Genomic DNA, 27,260 nt, shown 5'->3' on the forward strand with positions numbered 1-27,260 from the left:
CTAGTTTCTTTGGTGGTGTCACATTTGCCTGATCCTTCTTAATGTGCGTAGACTTGCATTAGTGTTTATATATTGTAAGGACCAAACATCTGTTTTAGACTTTATAGATTGGTTTTGGCAGGTAAGGACATTTGCCTGTCAGTTCCCTGGAGTGATGGTATTGCCTCCAGGATTGTAGTTAAGCAAGGCTGGAGTGGGGTTATGTAACTGCTCCTGGGTCTGCAGCAGGGTCCACTGTTGGTGGGCCCATTACCAGTGGCTTGGGCAGATATGGATCCTGTCTGGAGGAGTCCTAGATTTTGGTCAGTAGGGCTGATACCGAACCAAAGGTCTGCTTCAGGGTCTGCAGTTGGGTCTGTGGACAGTGGGCTTGTTATCAGGTGTGTGTATGGCTATGGCTCCAGCCAAGTCTCTGGGAGAATACCTGCTGAGTTAGTAAGCAGGCAGCATTGGCTCTGTTCTGTGGCTAAAAGGGGCTGAAACCAAGTCACAGAGTTCCTTAAGGATCCACAATTGAGACCAAGGTTTTCAGGACTACCTCTGCAGACATGGATGGGCATGGCTCCTGCCAGGTTCTTGGGTGGTTAGGACTGCCGAGGCCACAGCCTGAGAAATGCTGAAGGTAGGTCATAGGGCTGCTTCAGAATCCTCAGTTGGACTGAGATTGGCAAGTCTGTCTCCATGGGCACAGACAGCTATGTCTCCCATCAAGTCCTGAGTGAACAGGACTGTTCCATAAGCACAGCAGAGAGGGACTAGCACTGGGTCATAGGCTGATCTGCAGTCCAAAGATGGGAACAAGATCAATGGGCCTGTTACCTGAGGCACTTGTGTGTGGTGTGTGACTCCTCCTGGGCTCCTTAGTCGATGGTTCTGGTGGCAGGACCAAGACCAAATGGGGTTGTAGCTGAATCCACAGAGGATGAAGCTGTTTCTGGATCTGCAGCTTGTGGTGGGTGAGTCTGCCACCAAGGCATGAGCCTACCTCCTTGGTCTTGGGCTTCACTGGGGTTTTGCAACCTCCTACTTGGATTCCAAAACTCCCACAAAGGCACTTGTATCCACCAGTGGTTGCCAAATTAACATTGCTATGGGGGAATATGAGTGGGGGATCTCCTATCCCATTTTACTGATGTCCCTCTTCTTAGCTGCCTTCCTCTTAATTTACCACCCAACTCTACTCCCAGTAAGGTAACTAATACACTCATTTGCCTAGCTATCAATAACTAATGAGTGAAATATTATGCTAAATATTTTAATCAGGAACAAAAACAAAGAATAACTTCCTTGTTCTAAAGTTTCACTTTATTATCAAGCTAAAGATGAAAGTTATTTTGGGGTGAAGAAAGTCCACCTCTGCAGGGCTTCAGCGTGAGTAAAGCAGGTCATCTGTTCCTCTTGTTCCTGATGCTGACTTTTGCCAAGTCTCCCTTTCATGGAACGACAGGGAAAAACAGTTAAATACTCAGACTTTTCTTTCTCTACCCAACTTCTCATGAAAATCTTGGCACTTTTTGCTAAATTTCCACATTCTCCAACTCACAATTATGAGTTCAATGGAGTAAATCATGCAGAGAAAACTGAAAAGGAAATGAGAGAAAGGACAGAGGATAGTGGACCTGCAGGTGCAAGACAAGAAAATAGGCAGCAAGGTAGGCACAGAGGGAGAAGAGACGAGGAAGTGAACTTCAGAGAGAGTTTTGAGGAAATTCTAGGAAAGGAAAAGTTTGGGGGAAATAATAAGAAGGGTAGAAGTTGGTAAAGAGGATCTTTTTAAGAGGAAGTTTTGCTATGCGTTATCCATGTAATGCCTTTGATATTTTTCTAGATATTCATTGGTTTCACCTAAACTTTTCTGCCAGGCTGATATTTTGTTTACCGTGACACTGCCAAAACCTAGACCACAGACATCTGGACTTTATATGGGTTATAATAACATTGTATCTCTGGAGTTAGAAAACTATTTTTTACTTATATGTAATAATTAAGAGCAGATTTCTAAATGTGTATTTATATTTATTAATTGTAATTGTTCACATAAAACTACCTAAAATTGTTTGCATAAAACCTACCCAAAAGTATAATTTAAGGAGTCATCACCCTGAAATAAAAATATGAACTGCTTTCAATGGCCTGAAGGATCTTGGGGGGAAAAAATGGGCTGCCATTCAGCTGGGCTGTGTCATGGACATATTTTGGTATAGTAGTAGAATATGTCCCAAAATCAGATGAGCTCAGTTTAGCATTTATCAAATGCCTAGGATGAGTCAGGCATGATGTCTGACACTTAGAGAAATAACTGTGATTGGTGAATTGATTCAGCATGACCAGTAGTTATAATCAAAGGAATCATTTCTTTTTATATCTGACCTTTCAAAGTGCATATATAGAAATACATGATGAAACTTCTGAAGCCTCTGATGAAAACCTGGTTTCACCTTCAACTGCCTGATATTGCCTCAGTCCCTTATTCCCCAAAAGTCTACTTCACACATGACTCTCTCTGCTCAGTTTCCTCTCCCGGTTATTCCTATTGGTGAGGACTCCACATGGTTCTAGGACATCTGCCCTGCTGGAAGGATACATATTCCTTGCTTCATAAAAGAGTGGTGACTCTCACAGCTCTCTGTGTTCCCTCGCTCTGTCTCTGTCTGTCCGTCTCTCTCCTTCTCTCTCTCTCTTTCTGATCTGTTCTAGATCATATTGAATTTCTCAAGTATGATTTAAATTCTAATCCATGGTGTTCCCCGCCTTACCCCATCAAGAACACATTACAAGCTCTTCAAGTTAAGCTTTGTATTTGTGTGTTAGAGAGGAGGAGGAGGATGTTCACATAGCACAGAAGTAAAAAAATCCCCAAAGAAATATCTTCCCAAATCTTTTCCTACTCTGGGCCCTTTTAATACCCTTCATCTGAGTGAGGCAGCTAAGCATTATGGAAATAATTGTCAAAGTGAGTGAAGTGGGTAAGAATTATGGAAATGATTGTCAAAGACCCCCTTTTTATTTAGTTTTTTTTCTTTTCTTTTTTTCATTTTATAATTTCTTTCATTTTTTATTTTTTGTTTTTTTCTTTGAAGATTCCCTTTTTGAACTCTGCATAGTGATGTGGCACCTCACTTTCGTATGCAGCATCTATTTTATCTTGGAACCTCAGTTGAAACTTTAAATGTACATCCTGTTACACAAAAATGAAAAGATATTGTCCCTGTTCTTGAGAAACTTAGAAGAGTTTGAGAAACTTGAGAAACTAAAGGAGACACAAATGTGTGACCAGATAATTTCAATACAATGTAACACATTTGTGTTGGAGGAATGCATCTGGTATAACGAGGACACAGAGACAGTTTCTGATGCATATGGCTATTAGTTTCCCTGAAAAATTATCTGGAGGGAAGCTATACATACACTAAAGAAGGAGGAGTCTGTGTATCTCACAAATGTGCTGACAGGATCCTGTATGTCACTGGGGACTTCATGCTATTGCTTTGTCCCCTAGTTCCTCAAATGCCTGAAGGAACAATAATGAAATTATAGGTTCTTGGTAATACTGTTAAATTGGTAAAGTGGGTAGGAAAAAGCTCCTTTTTTTTTTTTTTTTTTGAGACAAGTTCTTTCTCTGTCACCCAGGCTGGAGGGCAGTGGCATGATCTCAGCTCACTGCAACCTCTGCCTCCTGGACTCAAGCAATCCTCACACCTCAGCCTCCCAAGTAGCTGGGACTACAGGTGCGTACCACCACACCTAACTAGTTTTTGTATTTTTTGTAGAGGCAGGGTTTCACCTTGTTGCCAAGGCAGGGTTTCACCTTGTTGCCAAGGCAGGGTTTCACCTTGTTGCCCAGGCTGGTCTTGAACTCCTGGGCTCAAGCAATCCACCTGCCTTGGCCTCCTAAAGTGCTGGGATTACAGGCATGAGCCACTGCTCCTGGCCAAAAAGCTCCTTTTTTAAAGGTTTGAAAAAGGGCCAGAAATCTTAGCAGCCACATGTAAAAATAATAATCCCCTCTGAATCTGCCCTAAGGAATTCAAGAACAGGATCAGTTCTGGGGCCTGAATAACATTGTTTAATTTGTTTTATGGAGACCAGGTATGTTGTCCAGGCTGGTCTCGAACTCCTGGCCTCAAGCAATCCTCCCGCTCCAGCCTCTCAAGGTGCTGGGATTCCAGATGTGAGCAACCACTGGCCTGGATAATTCAGATGTGTCTTTCTACAGTGCCCATGGCTTCATGGACATCAATGAATGTACAGAGAATATCTGGACTTGAAGTGGAGAGGGAAAATAAGGGGCCCCATCCATTATACCTACCCTTTCATTCCCTGCATTCTATCTCTTATCCAATTATTTCTTTTCCTTCACAATAACTAGTTCATTTCACTTTCCAAGCCCCAGTTCCAACATAAAACACGACATTAGAAAATCACAAAATACTTAAAAAGCCTAAGAATGAACTTGCTCCTCTAATACTGCTGAGGCAGGGATGGAGGAAGCTGTAACCAGTTAAGGGCCTTGCCTGGTTTATGCTTCTGAGCCCCAGCATCTTGAAGACGCTTCATTTGGCTGTCTAAGCAGGTACAATCCACTTTACACACTGAGAAAAAATGCCTCCTTGGGGGTCCAACCACACCATAGCTACATGATTCAGATTTAACATGATTGTTCTAATTTCAGCTATATTACCTATTGTCTCTCCAACCATTGACATTTTCCAGAAATTCAAATAGCTATGAAGCCAAACTATGCCTTTCAGATCTCTCATGCCTGGAAGTAGCACTCATGACCATTGTTGAACTACATTTCCAGTTTCTGGAAAAGATAGCTCCTATAGCTAGGGACCACATTACAGAACAGTGAAGCAGAATTTCATGCAAGGAATATGTGAACCCAAAAGTATCTGAGACAGGTCTCAATCAATTAAAAAAGTTTATTTTGCCAAAGTTAAGGATGTGTCCATGACACAGTCTCCAGAGATCTTGATGATATGTGCCCAAGGTGGTTAGGGTACAGCTTGCTTTGATACATTTTAGGAAGACATAAGACATCAATCAATACATGTAAGCTTTACACTGGTTCAACCTAGAAAGGTGGGACAAGTTGAAGCGGGGGTTGGGGGGCTTCAAGGTCACAGGTAGATTTAAAAATTTTCTGACTCGCAAATGGTTGAAAGAGTTATTATCAATAGAAAGGAATTTCTAGGTTATGATAAGAGCTTGTGGAGACCAAGATTTTATCACACAGATGAAGCCTCCAAGTAGGCTTCAGAGAGAATACATTGTAAGTGTTTCTTATTGGATAAAGCCTGTGTTGATTGTAATGCTGGTGGGCTTTTCTTGAATTCTAAAAGAGAGGAGGGTATAGTGGGGCATGTCTGACCCCCTCTGCTTCCTATCATGGCCTGAACTAGTTTTGCAGATTAACTTTGGAATGCCCTTGGCCAAGAGGAGGGGTCCATTCTGGTGGTTGGTGGGCCTCAGAATTTTATTTTCGGTTTACAAATGCCACTTTGGCACTGATCAGGACATCCTCAGCCTAGGTATATTTTGATTCTGATGGCAGCCCGTGGAAACTTTTTCTGGTGGAATGTGGTTGGTTTCTATGAAGTAGTAGAAAAATTGCCTAGATGGCAAAGGACCAAGACCCTAGTCATTCCTGCCTCTTTTCCCATAGGGCCCTGGTTTCTGCTGCCACAACTTGGTCTTTCCTGGGTTTCTCAGGAAGAAACCTGAGACTTGAAGTGACCACTTGGAACTGTTGTATTTGACTGAAATATGAAAAAATGTCTCTGCCCTTGGTTTGGGTAAGATATGCCTAAAAGATGGAAGAAACTAAGAAACATTATAAGTATAAAACTAACAGAGCTAGTTATTTATCCTAACTTCTTAAGTCTAAGTCAAGATCTGACTTAGCTGTGGCAGCATTAGAGGTACCAGCGTTGGTTCCTTTTCTTATCTCTGGGTTAGCAAGAAGCAAAGCTAATTAGTTTCTAGACCAAGGGAAAACTGGCTGGGCATTGCTTCCAGGCCTATTAGGATTCTCAGTCCCTAACAGAATCTGCCTCTAAGTGTCTCTGGATGAAACCTTCTTCTTCTAACTCTATCCTTCACCCCTTTGGCCTTGAAACACAACACACTTGGTATCCACAGTCACCCTAGCTCTTGCTGTGGTCCTTAGCCTCTGAGTAGCAGGAAAGGGAGCCAACATCTTTAGTGCCTTTGCTCCATGCCAGGCACTATCCTCCCAACGCTACATACACACATCATGAAGAAGGGCACCAAGTGAAGAAAGGAGCTTCCTCGCTGGACTTTAAATATTCTTCCCTGAAGCTCAGAAATATGCTGTAACTATTAAAAAGATGGTAGTACTGCCCACTGACACCCCCACCGGCCAGCATAGAATTCAAAGTATAAAGAACACTGAACAATAAAAATACACACAAGGTAAAAAAAAATTGCTTAAAGTCACTTCTTTCTAGTTTTCCTGATTATAAATTTCTAGATAAGTTCATTGAACCTTAACTTTTCCCTCTGGTCCTTTTTGTGGGTATGTTGGTCAGGGATGGGAGAGACAGGCTGCCACTCCTGCTTGGCTAATGCTGGAAGGACAAGCTCAGTCAGCCTTGCAGATAGCCCAGTGCTGCCCAGACTTCAGGTGACTCTGGACTGGCCTAATAAATGCCTTCCATATCTTAAGGTTCTTGGTAGCTTGGACTGCTGGACAGCAAAGCTGGGGCAGGGGGAGTACCAGAAGGCAACAACCTCACTTGGTCTTGGTGCTGGGTAAAGAGAAAAATATATATTCCCTGAAATTGTGTATATATAAGCCAGTCATCATGAAGATTTGAGGCCTGAATTCATAACATCTCCATTTCCCAAAACCCCTGAAACCAAGATTTCATTTTAAAGGGCTCCTACTTGGCAGTGAGTCCCCAGCTTGAATGGCCCCTTAGCTTTGTCTCTGGTATTTGGCATGGCTTTGAAGACAGAAGCTTTTGGTCCCTGGAATGCAGAGCCGGTGTGCCCAGCACTCTCTTACTGATCTGGACTCATGTGCTGGTTTCATTTTTAGCCTCTGCAAATCTCCCTCATTTTTCTTGCTGGCAAAAATGAAGTATTCAAAAATGTGTGTGTGGTTTTGTCTTTTATTTTTTTTCTTTTTATTCAGCATTTTAAGTATTTTTATCAAGGAATTTTTTAAAGGCTATTTAGTATGCACTATTCTGGAAATTTAACTCTTCATTCCCTACAATGTCCTTTCTCTTTTAGAGAAACACTTCTATTTTGTACCTTGTTTGTGGAGAGAAATGGCCAAGAGGACTCAAGTTTAACAAGTATTCAAGCACAGCTATTATGAATCTCTAGGTTCCCTTCTTAACCACAGCCAACCAGGTCTTCCATGTACAACCCTCCAAGGCATTTTGTTACAATTTATAGCATCAGCAAGATTTCTGATACCACAATTTTTTAAAAGACTATTTAAAGAGAAAGATAAATGATAATGTCTCCCATAAATGGTTTCTCAAAAGTTAAGAATGTGTTAGTTTCTCTCAGTAGCACAGCATGGATATTAATTTATTCATTAATTCAACATATTTTAAAGACTATGTGCTAGACGCTCCGAGGGAAGCAGTCTGTAAGGTGGGGCATTTATTCAACAAGCATTTGGTAAGTTCCTTGCATGTTCCAAGAACTTGAAAAATAATAGGAACGAAGGCATGGAGGCAAGAAGTAGCCTGGCGTAGTCAGGGACCCAGAGTGGTTTAGAATGGATGGAGTGTGGAGGTGATGGGAGATGGGAGAAAGTAGTCACAGGTTTATATAAACTCTTCTTGAGCTTATATTTTTATTCAAACTTTCAGGTTTAGTATGTTTTATTCGCTTTCTATGCTTAAATCAATACTTTGTATTTTAATCTTATTCTTTTTATTTAAAAAATGGTATCAGAATGTGTAGAAAGCTTAGAAAATAAAACAGACATCTTGTGATTCATAAGAGCCCCGCAGCCCATTTCCAGGTCAGCGTCAGGCCCTGGGCTTCAGTGGGTAAGAATGGCAGCCAAAGGTGGGATAGGTACAGGACACAGCACATAGCATCAGGTTGGGAGTCTCTATCAGGAGAATGCTGAAATCTATAGAAGAAAACTAAGATTGGTGCCCTGGAAGTCAGGCTGGACCAGAGAGAAAAGACCAAGTAACAGAATCTGAAATCACGAGGCAGGCCCTGGGTTGAAGGCAGCTCCAGGGAGTAAGAAAACTACAGATTCCAGGCTGGAAGGCCCAGGAAGCTTCCTTTGTGTCTGCTACAGATGGTCAGGACCACAGAAGGGTTCTACATAAGGTTGCCTCCACCCTAGGACAGGGAGCGTCTCCCTGCCGTGGGCTTCAGACTGCCCCTTGATGTAGGCAGGCAAGGATTGTTATGGTACCAGAGCAGCTGCAGGGGCTGCAGCCGGGGAATTGCTCAGGCAAGCCAGGCCCTCAAGGAGTGGGTCTGGCAGCCTGATTTTCACACCTAAATTCTCACAAACTCTACATGGCTACACCTGCAGAACTGGGGCCCAGTCTAAAATATGAGAATGTGGGTCCCAGCAGGCGAGGATTTGCATTGGAACTCCTGGTAGATCTTTTGGAAGACTGAACAATACATCCCCTACTTACTTCTAGGATACAGTGGTCTGCTTTTCACTGGGAAGTCTTTCTGGCATTATAAAATAAAGAGAGTGGATGATAGAAGCCTTGGAGTGTACGAATATGACATTGTACATAGAGAAATCAGACTGCCTAAGACAGGTGTATGGGCTTTCGTAGAGAAAAGCTCTGAGGGTAATAGATGTACTTGTTTCCAGCTTTATTAATGAATAAACAGTGAACTGATCCCAGGGCTAGGCTTTCTGAGAAGCAGCCAGCCCAAGCGCTTCTCTGAATCTCTTCAGTGACAGGCACAGGTTTCCTGAAGGCAAGAAAAGGAATGAAATTCAAAACAGTCAAGGTGGCTTTAGGGTGTTGCAAAGGTAATCTAGATTACAGCTCACTCTCCCTGTCAGGCCATCCATCTGCCTGAGGCCCAGATCATGGTGACTGGTGACCAGGGTGACTGATGACCAGGGTGACTGATGACCACGCTGACTGATGACCACACTGACTGATGACCTCGCTGAAATGCACGTCCCTCACAGGGAGCCTGCCCTGTCCTTCCTCTCAGCTCTTTCGGGGCTTAGTTCCCCCTCCCAGCTCCTGTCTCAAACCCTAGTGCCACTCAAGCCCTTCCTCCTCTTCTCCTCACACAGGTTCAGCCTCCTGAGGTTCACCTGCCTTCCCACTCCCTTAAATCCATTTTAAAAAGAGAAGGGAGGGCACGTTCTGGGCTGGCCCTCAGGAAGGAGCCTGAGGCAGGTCAGAGCTGAGCTGGGCTCTGGATGGGCCTGCTTCTGATTACCTGGGAAGAGGTGGAAGGGTGTTCTAAGCAGACAGCAACCGGGCAGTGAACAGTCTGATGAGAATACAGGGATTCCTAAAGGGAGAAGGGTTAGAAAAATAGCTTGGGGCATTTAAGGGTGGTCTTAAATTCTAGGATCAGTTTCAACTTTCCTTTTTCTTTTCCATGACCACCAGTCAAGAACAGTTTGAACTTTCATAAGCAATCAGGAGTTACTTAAATTTGGGAATAGTGAAAAGTAAAAATAAGAATTTGCTTTTTTTTTTTTTTTTTTTGTAAAGACAGGGTCTCACTATGTTGCCCAGGCTGGTTTCCAACTCCTGGCCTCAAGCAATTCTGCCTCCCAAAGTTTTAGGACTACAGGCATGAACCACCACGCCTAGCCAAGAATTCACATTTATAGTTTTAAAATAACAGCTAATATTTACGTTTTGTAAGGAATAGTTTGTTTCTTTGGACCCTCACAATAGCCCTGTGGAAAAAGTCGTGTTGAATCTGGAGGCAGGTATAGGATGAATTGCAGTGTTGCCCAACTGTTCATGTCTCCTGCCCCTTTGGAGCCCCTGTTAGGAAATGCCGGGTACTCTGTAGAGTGGATAAGGGGAGGAATAGCAGCAGCTTCTTTTTGTTGCATCCATTCCAGAAATGATCAGGCTGTCCCTGAGCAGTGCTCCTGCCTTTATCAATGGCTGGGCTGGAAGAGGAGAGGTGAGCAGAAGTGGAGAGAGGTGGGGAGAGCAAGGGGATGCCAAGACTATGGTGGGGAGGAGTTGGTGAATGGACAGCAGCCAGGACAACAGCCAACCATGAAAAGAAGTGTTCATTAGCAGCCAGACCTCAGCCAGGTGCTGTGAGCACCCTTGCAATCTCTCTTAACCTCCACTTTGGAAGACACACAATTAGGCTGTTTTTGTTCACATGGCAGAGACTGCTTATGGGAGACTCAGCTTTTCTAACAGTACAGGCCCTCTGTGGGAGGGTCATGAAAGGTTTGGAGTGTGTTTGTTATTCAATACAATGGGATCAGTTATGCTGCTGAAGGAATCTTGTGGAAATGTTTTTTTTTCTCTGCAGTGAGAATAAGGAGGAGCAGGAAATACAGGTATGATTACGAAAAGGACTGGTAATCAACCTTACATTGCCTTTTGTCTCGCTCTGCTTGTGCCAGTGACAAATAGTGTGCATAAGGATGATGATGAAATGCTAATGCATGCTTATGGCAATCAGGGTGATGTTATAAATAGGAAAGGCTTAAGAATAAAATAGAATGGCTTTGCTGCACACTCAAATATGGTTTAAGGAAAGGTGTCTATTTGTTAACAGTGTGAAATTTTCTACCTGATACTCATGCCCCTTCCAGTCTTCCTTCCAGAGTCCCAAATGAAAGCCACCTCCTGGGGGGGACAGAAATTTTTTTCAATCTATGTAAGATTGTATGTGCTGTCCTTCCATCAGTTACAACTGTACAAACACAAGCCTAGCCACTGATTCAAATCCCAAGATTTACAAATATTTTGATTAATATAAAATATGGGATAATGGTTAAAACCAATGATGATGGCATCTGAGACCTGAGTCTAATCCTGCTCTCTTCAATTTCCCAGGACTGAGTCCTCAGGGGAATTACTTAACATTAGGCCTCAGCTTCCTCATCTATAAAACAAAGATAATAGTATCTATCTCCGTAGGTCGTCATAGGGATTAGATTAGATAGATGAGGCAATGTACTCAAATAAATATTAGCTATCATTCTTGCATGATTAACAAAGCTATCAAATAAATATTAGCTATCATTCTTACATGATTAACAAAGGTTTTAGGAGGCATGTGCAGACAAAGCCAAGGCCAGAGCAAATCCCAGGGAATATCAAATTACAGAATCATGGAACTAATTATTTGAAACGGCCTTTCAAAATTGTTTGAAGCTTTATCTGGTACTAGAAACTTTTCCCACCCCCTGTGTGTTTACCCAGGCCCTGCTTGCACATGCATTTGCAGGCCAGTCTCAGCAAGCTCTGTTGGAAAGTTTCTCCGTATTTTGAGTCTAAATCTAATCTCCTAGAACTTTCACTCAGTGCCTCTGTTTCTTCCTCCAGAGTGATGGAGAACAGGCCAAACACCACCTTTCAAATACTGAAATGATAACACTATATTTAGTCTTCTTTAGATTAAACCACCCTAGTTCCTTCAACTATTTTTCAAAAAACATGATTTCTAGTCATATCACCACCCTGATTTCACTTCTTCTAAATCAGTGGTTCTCAGCTGGGGTGAGACGCCTGGAAACATTTTTGGTCGACACAACAAGGGTAGTGTTGGTACTGGTATCTGGAAGTTACAGGCCAGGAATGCTGCTAAACACGCTACAGTGAACAGGATGACCCCCAATAACAAAGAATTATCTAGCACAAATAGTTCATAGTATGCAGTTTGAGAAACCCTGTTCTAAGTATGCATGTTAATCAGTGTTCTTCTTAAAGTGTGGGCCAAAAATGTGCATGGAGGAGTGTCAGCTAACATTGCTATTGTACTGCCATTACATTGCTATTAAATTAGCCCGAGATTCCCCTGGTTTTGTAGCTAGCAGTGAATTAAAGCCTCCTTTCATATGTTTCTGCTAACCCAGGGATGGAATACATGGGGCCTACATGCTCACTTAGAAAACATTCATAAGGCTGGGTGTGGTGGCTCACGCCTATAATCCTAATACTTTGGAGGCCAAGGTGGGAGGATTGCTTGATGCCAGGAGTTTGAGACCAGCTTGGGCCACATAGTGAGACCCTGTCTCTACATGAAATAAAATTAGCTGAGCGTCGTGGCACATGTCTGTAGTCCCAGCTACTCAAGAGGCTAAAGAAAGAGGATTGCTTGAGCCCAGGAGTTCAAGGCTACAGTGAGATATGATTGTGCAACTGCACTGCAGCCAGGGGAACACAGCCAGGCCCTGTCTCTAAAAAAAAAAAAAAAAAAAAAAAAAATGAAAGAAAGAAAAGAAAACACTGAAGGCCAGGTATGGTGGCTCACGCCTGCAATCCCAGCACTTTGGGAGGCCAAGGTGGGCGGATCACTTGAGGTCAGGAGTTTGAGACCAGACTGGCTAACATAGTGAAATCCCATCTCTGCTAAAAATACAAAAAATTAGCCAGGCATGGTGGCACATGCCTGTAATCCCAGCTACTCAGGAGGCTAAGGCAGGAGAATTGCTTGAACCCAGGAGGTGGAGGTTGCAGTGAGCTGAGATCACGACACTGCACTCCAGCCTGGTGACAGAGAGAGACTCCATCTCAAAAAAAAAAAAAAAAAAAAACAAAGAAAGAACAAAAACACGCAGCCAGGTGTGTCTGTAATCCCCACACTTTGGGAGACCAACTAGGAGACCAGCTAGGAGTTTGAGACCAACCTGGGCAACATAGTGAGAACTTGTCTCTACAGATTTTTTTTTTAATTAGCTGGGTGGTGTGCAGCTGTGGTGGTGTACACTCGTAGTCCCAGCTACTTGGGGGAGGTGTGGTGGAAGGATTGCTTGAGTGTGGGAGGCCAAGGCTGCAGTGACCCATCATTGCACCACTGCACTCCAGCATGGGCAACAAAATGAGGCTGTCGCCACCCCCAACCCACCCCGCCAAAAAAAAAAAAAAAAAAAGAAAAGAAAACACTCACTAGTGGTGGCACTCTTCCCTGTGAGCACAGAGGCAATCTGACAGTCTTTTTCAACACCATATTCTAAGCCACCACTACCAGTCATTCAAATGATTGTTGGCATACAAGATGAAACCTTTCTGCCAGCCATGTTACCCTAGTTTTACAGTGTTGAGACCCAGGTCATGATTTAATTCTGGTGCCTGTGCTTTGGAAGAATCCACTAAACTGTGCTGTGATTCTTGGGGGTAGCTAGAAAGAAAAGAGGATGCTTCAACCTGATACTCAACAGCAGCCAAGTCTCTTATATGCAATTCCCCAAAATTCCTTTCCCAAATACAAAGCCTGGCCATCTGCTGCCATGTTGATGGAGCAGGGGCTGCCCAGAAAGGATGTTCTGTCTCTTCCACACACACCCCTCAAGCCCCACATAATGACTCCTCCTCATTGCCAAGTTCTCCTCAATCCTACATTCACCATTCCTGATGCTTCTGCTCTCGCTTTCCTGGACCAAAGCCGGCCTTGACTTTACCAGTATAAAGAGATACAGGGAGACGGGTAGAGGCCAGAAAACATACTCTACACCTTGAATTCTTCAGCAAAACAAAAACTGGAGGAGACAGCAATCTAAGCTTCTCAGAAACCTGAAACCTACGCTAATCAATATCTAGGAAGTGGTTAGTTTTACCCAATGCCTGATTCCACATAGCATTTAAAATAGTTCCTTTTCCCCTTTATAGGAAATACTTTTTCCCCATAAAGAAATTTCCTTTCCTGCTTTTAATCTCCTTTTTGCTTTTTTGTTTTTTTGGTTTTTTTGAAATGGAGTCTTGCTCTGTTGCCCAGGCTGGAGTGCAATGGCATGATCTCGGCTCACTGCAGCCTTCGCCTCCTGGGTTCAAGCGATTCTCCTGCCTCAGCCTCCCGAGTAGCTGGGACTATGCCTGCACACCACCACGCTCGGCTAATTTTTGCATTTTTAGCAGAGACGGGCTTTCACCATGTTGGCCAGGCTGGTCTCAAATTCTTGACCTCAAGTGCTCTGCCCTCCTCGGCTTCCCAAAGTGCTGGGATTACAAGCATGAGCCACCACACCCAGCCTTAATCTCCTCTTTGGATAGGCTGAAGTAAATGTCTTTAATTTCAGCATTCTTTATAAACCTAGTCACCTCGTTGGTTTGTGAACAATGTAATATGTTTGCTGCAACTTGATTTACTCAAATATCCTGCTTGGTATATTCAAATAAATCACACATTTGCAAAACTAATCTAGTTTTCAGAGTTTTAAACATTTATCAATCACACGAGTGGAGCTAAACTAATGATCTATAAGGAATGTGGTATCTCCCAGTTCTGTTAGTATTTGAGAAGGAGGCAGAAACTCAAGAACATAGAAACCATTCATGTTTGAATAAAACAAAAAGCATTTTATGTTTTCCAGACTGAGCATTTTGAGCTTTCCACACTGTGTAGCAGATCCAGAAAGCTCTTGTTTTTAGAAAAGGTGCTCGAGGAGGTGACAGGAGCCTTCCAAACATGAGGCCTCCTGTCACTTTTTCTAGAAATATAGCATGTAGTTAAGACCTCAATTCTGTAAGTCATACTCCCTCCAATTGAAACCTGACATTCCCACCTTCCAGCTGTGACAGCTTCATCTGTTACTTAAGCTAAGCCTCAGTTTCCCCACATGTAAAAAGGTAATGAGAGTAGTACTTACCTCATGGGGTTGCTGTAGGGTTGAACGAGAAACCATATAATGAAGCATTATGCCTGATAAGCATCGGCTCTTGTTGTGCCATGCCATGGACCTCTGATAAATGAAAGGTTGTTTAAGAGATAGGTGTCTCTGGCCAGGTATGGTGGCTCACACCTGTAATCCCAGCACTTTGGGAGGCCGAGGCAGGTGGATCACCTGAGGTCAGGAGTTCAAGACCAGCCTGGCCAACATGGTGAAACTCTGTCTCTACTAAAAATAAAAAATTAGCCGGGCGTGGTGGCACGTGCCTGTAATCCCAGCTACTCAGGAAGCTGAGGCAAGAGAATCGCTTGAACCTGGGAGGCGGAGGTTGCAGTGAACTGAGATCATGCCAGCGCACTCCAGCCTGGGCAACAGAGTGAAACTCCATCTCAAAAAAAAAAAAAAAAAAAGAGAGAGAGAGAGAAAGATAGGTATCTCTATTCTGGTTTATTTTTTGGTGTGTGATACAGTAATATAGCCTGTCTGCTGCAGTATATGTTTCTATAGCATCGATGAGCTCATGTGTGGTTGAAAAACAGGAATGACGGCAGGACAACATGGACGTTGTGTTGGTTCACATGCCTTTTCTTTCAAAGCAAGGAGAGTTGAAATAGCAGAATAGAATGAGAACTTCAGTGGGAAAAGCTTAGCATGACTTTCAGTTCTATTTTTATTTTATGAAAAAGAATTTTTTTGAATGAACATCTGCACACTGGGCTCCCTCTCCAGAGAAGTACATCCTACCTTGCATGTCCTAGGCTGCACATCCACTGCACCCACCTTCACAGAGACCACGCCGGCTCACAGCACCCAGCAGTGGGAGTGTTTATTTTATTATATCTGTGCATTTTTTATATCCCCTGAAGTAGTTTCTGGACCTACTGAGCTGCCTGCCTTGTCTGTCTAAGTTATCTCCCAAGGTACTAGTTATTGTTTCTGTTAGTAGACTAATTACAAAGTCGCATAGGTTTCGAGCGCTCTGCCTTTAAGCCTATTTTCCCCCATAAGGCCTGTTACCTTTATTGTGTAATTTCGCAGAATGTGAGGCTTTTCAGGAATGTGCATATGTTTTAACAAAGGCCCAATTTTTTTCACGTGCTGCAGAAGGCAGCAGCAGCTGAAGCAGGCATGCGAGGGAATGGAACCAGGCCCTCCTCAGGAATGGGGACAGAATTCCAGGCTGCAAAGCTGCTCCTTCACCTGGAAGGCTCTGGGTTCTGCAGCCTCTGAAAGCACCTTCCCAGCCCACAGCCCAGAGCACTAAAGTGCAATGCTTAGATCCTGACCCCCTGCACCCCCAGTGCAGCAGAAATAATACCTTTTCTGTGTGTTTCTGCCTTGGACAGAGTGTGTAACAGCATGGATCAGCTCAATATATTTCTGAATAAAGCCTTTCTCTTCACTTTCTTTGAAATTTGTTCATGGAAATGCACTTTGAATATCTGTTTCCCTGGGTTTAAATTCTTCCTACCTCCCTAGACCTCGGCTCATTGCAATCTCCACCTTCCGGGCTCAAGCAATTCTCCTGCCCCAGCCTCCCGAGTAGCTGGGATTACAGGCACGTGCCACCATGCCCAGCTAATTTTTGTATTTTTAGTAGAGACAGGGTTTCACCATGTTGGTCAGGCTGGTCTTGAACTCCTGACCTCAGGTAATCCGCCTGCCTCGGCCTCCTAAAGTGCTGGGATTACAACCGTGAGTCACCGCCCCTGGCCTGTTCGTTTCTTTACTAAAGCCCTGATCACATTCTGCCTCAGATTATTACACAGGTTTGTGTGTATGTCACCTCAGTTTAACTATAAGCTTCTTGAGGGCAGGGACCTTGTTTATATCATCTCTCCATTTCTTTCATATTGACTAGCACTATGTCTTTCACATAGTAAGTACTTAATAAATGTTTACTGAATGAGCAAGTCCTCCAAAAGCATTGATTTTTATTTGGGCCCTTTTGTAATGAGTGGGTACCAAAAGTACACTGTGAATCCCAATGCAGTGGTTAGAAGACATAGTTTTGCATTAAAAATTTCCTGCAGCATAGTTATTGGAAACCATTGAGGGGAAAGCAAAGATCAGAAAGCAATGTAAGAACCCCTGAAGTGAAATATTTTTTTCATCTTTCTAAAAAATTAATAAGCAATAGACAAGAATTAATTTGCTGCTCTGGTAGTTCCTGCTTCTCTTTCCAAGGCTCTGGATGTTGAATTGTTTCCCAAGGGAATACTAGTTCAGAACAAACCTCAAGGTGATTCCTGCTCCGATAGGGAATTTGGTGACAGATGGCAGGGTTCTGTTTTCACAGTGAGAGAAACGTGGGCCTGGTGTGATGGAGGGGCTCAGGAGCTTTGGCTGAAATGAACAACTTCCATTGTCCCCCTCTTCTTGGCAAGGGCCCAGGTATCTGTTCAGTGTCGCTGTTCAGGTCCCCTCCCGTAAAAGTCACAGCTTTTAATAATAAACTTACAGCAATAGCTTATACGTAAAATTTATTTATAGTAAAAAGTAGTGTATGAATAGCCCTTTCTGAATAATGCCTCAATCATTGTCTAATTTGATCCTGAAACAACCTTTTTGTATTAGTTTGCTAGTGCTGTTGTAACAAAGTACTGAAAACCAGGTGGCTTAGAAATGGAAATGTATTGTCTCACAGCTCTAGAGGCTGGAGGCCAGGATGGACATGTCTGCAGGATTTGTTACCTGTGAGAGCAGTGAAAGAGAATCCATTGCATCTCTCTCCTAGCTTCTAGAGTGTTGCTGGCAACCTTTGGTGTTCCTTCAGTTGTAGATCTCTACTTTCATCTTTACATGGTGTTGTGTGTGTGTGTGTGTGTTCATCTGTGTCCAAATTTCCCCTTTTTATAAGGACACCAGCCATATTGGATTAGGAATTAACCACTACCCTACTCTAGTATGACCTTAACTAATTACATCTGCAATTGTGTCCGGTATTTATTCCTTCTGGTGGGTTCATGGTCTTGCTGACTTCAAGAATGAAGCCGCTGACCTCGCGGTGAGTGTTACAGCTCTTAAAGGTGGCACGTCCGGAGTTGTTTGTTCCGGAGTTGTTTGTTCCTCCTGGTGGGTTCGTGGTCTCTCCGACTTCAGGAATGAAGCTGTGGACCTTCACGGCAAGTGTTACAGCTCATAAAGGTAGTGCAAACCCAAAGAGGGAGCAACAGTTAGATTTACTGTGAAGAGCGAAAGAACAAAGCTTCCACAGCATGCAAGGGGACCTGAGGAGTTTGCCACTGCTGGCTGGGGTGCCCAGCTTTTATTCCCTTATTTGGCCCCACCCACATCCTGCTGATTGGTCCATTTTACAGAGTGCTGATCCGTGTGTTTACAATCCTTTAGCTAAATACAGAGCGCTGATCGGTGCATTTTTACAGAGTGCTGATTGGTGCATTTACAATCCTTTAGACAGAAAAGTTCTCCAAGTCCCCACTCCACCCAGGAAGTCCAGCTGGCTTCACCTCTCACAATGACCCTATTAGTAAGTAAAGGCACACTCTGAGGTACTTGGGGTTAGGATTTCAACATGTGAATTTTGGGGGGGACACATGCAACCTTTATAATAGGTAAAGCAGGAATTACTCTATTTCCCATTTTACAAAAAAAGAAAATGAGCCTCAGAGAGATGAAGTATTTTACCCAAAGTAAACGAAAACCCTAGGCCACACACAAGTCGGCTGCCTGTGTCAGTAGTCAAAGACAGCAGATGGTGCCTCTCGCTATGACTTTGTCTAGCTGTTCTCACTCTCTTGGACCAGTAAGAACTGAGGCTACACTGAGTTGTGGAAAAAGAGGAGCAGTGGCCAAATGTGGTCTCCCCTTGGAATCAATTTAGCAGATGCCCTATTATTTAAAGCTTCACTTGCTGCCTTGTGGCTGCACCTTATGAGGGTTTGGCCTGCAGGGGAACTGTTGTTTCTGTCTGGTGGGCCCATTCCTGAGCCATAGGAGGCTGGGTACAATGAGCCTATTCAGGGCAGAAAGTGCAAAGCCCCGCGTTTCATTTTTCTCTCTATAGCATCGTTCTTTGCCTCCCTGTGCCTTTCTTTTGTCCTGCCTATTGAGTAACATCAGCGTGGGTGTTGGGAGCGTGTGAATTGGCAGCTGTGTGAGAGGGCGGCTGAGGACGTCTGACCGATGATGTATGCGCCAGGACAGGCAGCAACGGGCGAGCTTCCCAGGAACCACTTTGACCTGTGCCTTCTGCTCTGCCTGAGTCACTCTCACGAGCTAAAGCAGGTGACCCCTCATGGAGTGCTTGTTCCCCTTGGCAAGGAAAAGGGACACGCCCCATCGGTGAGCTCCTACCCTTGGTGCACTTGGAGGGAGTTGAGTACAGATTTAAGAGACAAATTCTAATCTGTGCTCTGCCACTTGCCAACTGTGTGACTTTAGGGAAGATGCTTAATCTCCCTGTGTCACTTCCCCATCTATAAAATGGAGACAATAAAATTTGTTCTCCTCCTAAGGTTACTAAATGGATAATTGATATAAGTTATACATGCTGCTTGGTTGGAACAACATGTCTGCCATATAATTCTAGCACTTAGTACATGTAAGCAATACTTCCTTATTTGTTTATTTAGTTTCCCAGGTGTCATTTGTTAATCTGTTCATTAAAAATTGGTGAGGATCCACCAGTTAGAATGGTGATAATTAAAAAGTCAGGAAACAACAGATGCAGGCGAGGCTGTGGAGAAATACGAACACTTTTACACTGTTGGTGGGAGTGTAAATTAGTTCAACCATTGTGGAAGACAGTGTGGTGATTCCTCAAGGATCTAGAACCAGAAGTACCATTTGACCCAGCAATCCCATTACTGGGCATATACTCAAAGGATTATAAATCATTCTACTATAGAGATACATGCACACATGTGGTTATTGCAGCACTATTTACAATAGCAAAGACTTGGAACCAACCCAAATGTCCATCAATGATAGGCTGGATAAAGAAAATGTGGCATGTATACACCATAGAATACTATGCAGCCATAAAAAAGAATGAGTTCATGTCCTTTGCAGGAACATGGATGAAGCTGGAAACCATCATTCTCAGCAAACTAACACAGGAACAGAAAACCAAACACCGCATGTTCTCACTCATAAATGGGAGTTGAATAATGAGAACACATGGATACAGGGAGGGGAACATCACACACTGAGGCCTGTCAGGAGGGTTGGGGGCAAGGGGAGGGAGAACATTAGGACAAATAATGCATGCAGGTCTTAAAACCTAGATGACGGGTTGATAGGTGCAGCAAACCACCATGACACATGTGTACCTATGTAACGAACCTGCACGTTCTGCACATGTATCCCAGAACTTAAGGTAAAATAAAATAAAAAATAATTGGTGAGGATTATATCAAAACACAGTGGTTGTGTTTAGATGATGGGATTACAGGTGATTTATTTGTCTCATTTTTGCTTGTTTATATTTTCTAAACTTTCTGTAGTAAATATGTTTTTGTTTTTGTTTTTTTAATAAGAGAAAACAGACTCCCACTGAGGACTTACGGAGTGCAGTAGATGAGGTGTGAGTGGGTACAAAGTGAAGAAGATGTGACCATTGTCGTTAATGGAGTTTAAGGTCTACGGAAGGAGATAAGACAGGGAGACAAATGACACAAGAGAGTGGACAGTGATGCTCAGGGTAGGCTGGGAACAGGACCAGTCCTTCTCAAGTGGCACCTGGCATTAAAGAAGTGTTTTCATCATTCTTGCCCCAACAGTCTCCATATATGGTCTTCCCTGATCTGGAAATAGGACAGTAAATGGCACAGTCAGAGGCAAGTGTCACTCTTTTCATTGATTCCAGAGCCCCAGGGGGATGGAGATGGAATTGCTGAAATTCCTTTCTAAGGTACCCATTTCTAGGAAGAAGCTTATGTGGAAGAAAAAGTTGAGATGCTTTATGTAACTCATCCACAACAGATTTGTACCCCAGTTGAAAAGCAGCACATCAAGAGGAATGGAGAAGTAATTTTCTGTTTCTCTCTCTCTTCCCATAGCATAATTAGCATCATCATTATTCTGGCTGGAGCAATTGCACTCATCATTGGCTTTGGTATTTCAGGTATGTGATTTCTTGCATTACTATAATCTATTCACCCCTCACCATTAAATTCCTAATCACTCAGTGTGTTAGCATGGAAAGAGCCCAGAGCTTGGACCCAGAAAACCTCAGAGTATAGCATTCATTCTTCTTCTTGTGCTCTCTCTACATTAGCCATTTAAGTCTTTGACTTCAGTGTCCTCATTTTTTATTATTTATTTATTTATTTTGAGACAGGGTCTGGCTCTGTTGCCCAGGTTGGAGTGCAGTGGCATGATCTCAGCTTACTGCAACCTCCACCTCCTGGGTTCAAGCCATCCTCTCACCTCAGCCTCCCAAGTAGCTAGGACTACAGGCATGTGCACCACCATGCCAGGCTAATTTTTTCATTTTTAGTAGAGATGAGGTTTCACCATGTTGCTCAGGCTGGTCTCAAACTCCTGAGCTCAAGCAATCCACCTGCCTCGGCCTCCCAAAGTGCTGGGATTACAGGCCTGAACCACCGTGCCCAGGCAAGTTTTCTCATTTTTGAGTGGGGAGATACTGTCAACATCACCAGTTAGTTGAGATAATCAAATGAGATGTTTATCAGTAGTCTATCTATCAGTCAGTGCTGAAGATGTCATTCTGGGATCATAGGTAATGTGCTGCCTCTGAGCCATTCTGTCAGTGGTTGGCCTGGGTAGATGGTTTCTTTGTAACGAAGCTTCAGCTGAAGTGTTAAAGAATATCAAGTCTTTGTACACAGGGGTCTTAGATAAAGAGACAACTGGTCATGACTACTGTACCATGTAGGAAACAGATACCACTGTAGCAAAGATGGTTAGTTTCTGAACGTAGCTAGTCAATGTCAGTTGCAGAAGAGTCTTCACTTTCCTCTTCTGCATAGGCCACTCCTCTGAAGCATCTTTTATGGATGCTGCTTTAATTTTGACACTGAATGAGTTAAGGCTGGCAGCTTTCTTCTCTGAGGCAAACTGTCTGCTCTTTTTTTCATAAACCACCTGACTCAGTCCAACACATTCATTTTAACTCAGTCTGTGACCAAAGCTCCGTAACTTTATTTTCTATATTCCAGTGGCATTTCTGCCATGCTTCTCCAGTGTAGACATGCTGCCACTCAATACTGTCACAAAGTCGAAGCTAAGAAAACTTGCTAGAGTTGTGTTTGCTAGAAAAGACATTCATCCCTTCCCCACTTTCTTTGTCATCAATCATATATATTTTAGGCCAGTTGTGGTGGTTCACGCCTATAATCCCAGCACTATGGGAGGCTGAGGTGGGAATACTGCTTAAGGCCAGAGTTCAAGACCAGCCTGGGCAACAAAAAGAGACCCTGTCTCTACATTAAAAATAAAAAAAAAAATAACATGTATATTTTATCTTTCATTCATTTTTTTCTATTGGGGTATTTGTCTTTCTCTTTTTGATTTGTAGGTAACTCCTTGCATATCATAGATGCAAACTAGTTACAGGTATCACCAAATCTCTTCTACTCTACACTTTGCTTTTTTACTCTCTTGATGATGTTTACTCTCTTAATGATGAGCAAAAGTTCTTAATTTTAATTTTTATTGATCCTTTTCTTTATACTTGGAGCTTTTTGTAACCCGTTTAAGAAATCTTTGCCTATTCCAAGGTCACGAAGATGTTCTTCTAGATTATCTTGTAGAAGCTTTATTGTTTTGTCTTTCACATTTATACATTTATATCTGCAAACCATCTCAAGTTAATTTTATATGCAGTACAAGAGAGGGGTCAAGATTCGTTTTTTCCTTATGGTATCCAATAAACCCAGCACCGTTACTGAACACACTGTCCTTCCCCCACTTCCCTTCAGTACCATCATGGTCATAAATCACGTATCCAAATGTGTGGGGATCTGTTTCTGAATTCACTAGCCTGTTTCATTCTAATATTGATTTTCTATGTTAATTTATTTCTTTTCCTGTTCATAATCTTGGTTGTTTTCTCTCAACCAAGTTTCTGAATTCACTAGCCTATTTCATTCTAATATTGATTTCCTATGTTTCTATTTCTGATCTGTTTCTGAATTCACTAGCCTGTTTCATTCTAATATTGATTTCCTATGTTAATTTATGTCTTTTACTGTTCATAATCTCGGTTTTTTTGTCTCTCTTTGTTTCTTTCTATTCTTCTCTCCTTCTCTTTTTCTTTCTTCTGCTCTTTCTCTCTCTCTCATATACTAAAATAGATTTATAAGGTGTTGTTAGCTTTATAATAGTTTTGAAAGAACCAGCTTTTAGCTTATTTATATTTTCTCTGATCTGTATTCCTATTTTACTAATTTTGGCTTTTATCTTTATTAATATTCCTCTTCCTGCTTTATTTGGCCATCTTTCAATTCTTTTTCCAATGTCTCAAAATAAAGCAGCTCGCAAGGCGTGTGAGTGCTTAAAAAAGCAGCTCACAAGGAGTATGTCCAAAAGGCCAATAAATAGCTTTTAGTAGATACTGCCATTCAGGTTTCCAAAGTAATGAGCCAATCTACTCTTCACCAGCAATGCATGAGAGATCGAGCTCTCCACACCCTCACCAATACTGGGTGTTGTGGAATTTTGTGGTTTTAATTTCTGTTTCCTGGTGACAGAGACTGAGTACATTTTCATATGCAAAACATAATGTGGAACAACAGAAGAGCACAAAAGAGTAAGTTCTGTATGATTCTATGCATATGAAGTTCAAAAACAGGCAAATGGATCTCTGCTGGTCAAAGGTAGAATAATGGTTCTTATTACCTTTGGGGACAAGTAAGCAGGTAGCAGCGAGGAGGGGCATGAGGGCACTGCTGGGAGGGCAGTAAGGTTCTCTTTCTTGTTGTGATAATGGTTACATGGAATAAAGTTATAATCATTCTTCAAGCTGTACAGTTATGATGTGTGGATTTTTATGTTTGTATACTTCAATACAGACATACAAAAACATTTGTAAATGTATATATATAAACATAAAATGTGTATAATGTCATGTATGTATATATACATTTTATGTTTTAATGTCATGTCTGTATATATACATTTTATGTTTATATACATATACATTCTTTTTTTTTTGAGACAGAGTCTTGCTCTGTTGCTCAGGCTGGAGTACAGTGGCATAATCTTGGCTCACTGCAGCCTCTGCCTCCCAGCTTCAGGTGATTCTTCTGCCTCAGTCTCCTGAGTAGCTGGGATTACAGATGCGCACCACCACACCTGGCAAATTTTTTGTACTTTTAGTAGAGATGGGATTTTGCCATGTTAGCCAGGCTGGTCTCGAACTCCTGACCTCAAGTGATCCTCCCACCTCGGCCTCCCACAGTGCTGGGATTACAGGTGTGAGCCACTGCTCTCTGATTTACATATATAGTCTTTATAAGGAAATAAAATATAGACCGATAAACCAAATATTTTGGAATAACTTTTAAAGATAGTAATGCTAAAGTACATTTTGGTACCTTCCTCACTAAGGCTTAATTCTTTTTTTCTTTTTCTTTTTTCTTTTTTTTTTTTTTGAGACAGAGTAGCTGGGATTACAGGCACACACCACCACACCTGGCTAATTTTTTGTATTTTTAGTAGAGACAGGGTTTCACCATGTTTAGCCAGGATGGTCTAGATCTCCTGACCTTGTGATCCGCCTGCCTTGGCCTTCCAAAGTGCTGGGATTACAGGTGTGAGCCACCGTGCCACGCCACTAAGGCTTAACTGTTCATTATAATTTACCCTATTCCTGATCTTATACATCACCTTCAATTAAAACCCTAGTATTTATTTGTCACTCTAAATCTTGATGACTAAACTTTCTTGGACCTAAGGCTCACTGGCTTTGCATCAGAACTCTTAGAGAGTTGTTTATCTTTTGGTTGTTAGTGGTGTTGACTACCCTAGCAAGAATTTTCACAATATCATAACTTCCCTGTGTTAGTCAGCAGGTTTGCTACTTATGTCTTTTCTTGTTGCATAGCGACAGCCACCTCAAGAACTGAACTCAGTTCCTTTAATGCACAGGGTGCTCCATAAGTGCGTTTTGAATGGACAGTTGGATGGATGCATGGAGGTGTGAATAGATGGAAGTAATAGTCTACTCAATCCAGTAATGTACCATCAAAAATTTAAAACTCTACTACTGCCAATAAAAAGGTGTTCTGCCTCCTTCCCATTTCACAGGGTGACAGCTGGTTATTTGGATAAAATGGGCAGTTTGTTAGTTTAATACTGTTTAGTTGGATTTTTTCAGTTGCCTCTATTAAAAGGACTATAACCTTTATCAGAGATCATATTATCACACTTTAAATGAATTCAATAAAATATTAGCTGGTTTAATATATAAGACATTGAAATTAAGCAAATAGCATTAAGCAGATGATGATATGTATTAGGCTGTTCTTGCACTGCTATAAAGAAATTCCTGAGACTGGGTAATTTATAAAGAAAAGAAGTTTAACTGGCTCACCATTCTGCAGGCTTTACAGGAAGTATGGTGCTGGCATCTGCCCGGCTTCTGGTGAAGCCTCAGGGAGCTTTCAGTCATGATGGACGGCGAGGGGAAACAGACATGTCATATGTCGAAAGCAGGAGCAAGAGGGAGAGAGAGTGGTGGGGAGGTGCCACATAAGTTTAAACGACCAGATCTCATGTGAACTCAGGGCCTGAGAGCTCACTTATCACCAAGGGGATGGCCCAAGCCATTTATAAGGGATCTGCCCCCATGACCCACGCACTTCCCACCAGGCCCCTCCTCCAACATTGGGGATTATATTTCAACGTGAGATTTGGGTGAAGACAAATATCTAAACTTTATCATGATGATAATATCATTTGAATCCTTTCTTCATGCACTTCGCTGTACTAAATAACTTTGCATGCATGATTTGCCTTACTACACACAACAAATAGGAGGTAGGTGTTATTACTATGATGAGATGAGAAATATGTGGAAGGACGCACAACAGTCAGCAAGTGAGCATGGCTGTATTTCAAGCCTTGGGAATTTGCTTCCCGAACCTACACTCCTACCCATTACCCCATACCAATGACAACGTTCACACAGAGTTGTAGTGGAGAAGGGTGTTTTATGGTTTGCCTTGCAGGCACGATTCCTGAGACCACAGCTTTTGAAAATGTAAAACTTTTCCCCAATACAGAAAGAAATTCTATTTCTTTGTAACTCTCCTCATGCTGTATATGCCACCTTCTCATAGCCATCCTGCTCCTTACAAATTCTAAATAAAAACCCCATAAAACATAAAATGCATTTGCGGTGGACCATTTGAAAGAGAGGTTGAGGGGTTCCAATCAGGCCCTGGTTAAAGGACAGCCCTTGTGGCTAAGCCTCCGAGAAGGAAGAAGACGTGATGGAAAGGCCCCTAACCATACCCAGCCCAGTCCCTGCGCTATCACGCACTCTCTGACTTTGAACGGCTCTGTATAATGGAAGAATCTCAGAATCAGAGCCATTCCAATCTCAGGGCTCACACTAACTGTATATCCTTTGGGATACAACTTAAACGTTTCCTCATTGGTAAAATAGGTAGGGTCATTGTGAGAATTAAAGGAGCGTTCACTCACACACCTGTGTGTGATAAACAGCTGCCATTGTTATTTATATTGATGCCATCAATGCTTTTAGTAAAAATTTGCTATTATTAACGCATTCATATAGCACCTCCTAGGAACTGCACAATTTCCTGGTCAACCAGGAAAGGCTTCCTTTGAAGCCACAGGATGCTGCCTCCTGATAATTGTTACAAGCAAAACCTGAAACTGTAACATGTGTCCTGTATCGCCCCCCGCAACCCCGACCCCGCTGCCAGAACTGGGAAGCTGTTGAAAGACCAAAGAATGACTTAGACAAGTCCAGTTTGGTGAGTAAATGAGTTTATTAGCACTTACATACAGGGCACTTCTGGGTGGCAGCAAGACAGCCCTAGAGATCTGTGCCATCGCCCATGTCTAAGCTGCTTTTAAGCTGGTTTTCTGGCTCTTTGCCTGCTGTGTGTTTGCAATGAGACTGTTTCTCTTGGTGTGTTCTCAGATACTCCCTGGGATGTTTAGGTTCTCAGGGACATCTGCTCCTCAGCTGGGCACCAAGGCCTTGGCTCACCACCCAGCTGTTGGGGTTCAAGCAGCAGACATACACCTTTAAATAACCTGGTGAGTGACCCATCACACTACAATAATGCTCCAGCTTCAGACACTGATAAACCAACTAGGTGTATGCCGATGACACCAAAATGGAAACATTGCACAGTTTATTTAGCAAATATTTGATCTGTCCAAAAAAAACTTCGAGTCATCTGAGAAAATAAACAGCTATGGGCCTTTCTTACACTTATTTTGTGGTTTTTAATTGTTTTGATTTTTAAGTGAAGTAGGGATATCT

General features: G+C 42.6%; 1 protein-coding gene across 1 annotated transcript in view; it reads left to right on the forward strand.

Annotated features, from left to right (window-relative positions):
• VTCN1 (V-set domain containing T cell activation inhibitor 1) overlaps positions 1-27,260 on the forward strand; it is a 67,667-nt gene that overhangs the window by 19,905 nt on the left and 20,502 nt on the right. Inside the window, exon 2 of the mRNA XM_054480702.1 lies at positions 20,833-20,897. Within this exon, the coding sequence (XP_054336677.1) occupies positions 20,833-20,897 (65 nt within the window). The remainder of the gene's footprint in view (positions 1-20,832; positions 20,898-27,260) is intronic.

This window comes from Pongo pygmaeus, chromosome 1, assembly GCF_028885625.2.
Source record: "Pongo pygmaeus isolate AG05252 chromosome 1, NHGRI_mPonPyg2-v2.0_pri, whole genome shotgun sequence".
NCBI lineage: Eukaryota > Metazoa > Chordata > Mammalia > Primates > Hominidae > Pongo > Pongo pygmaeus.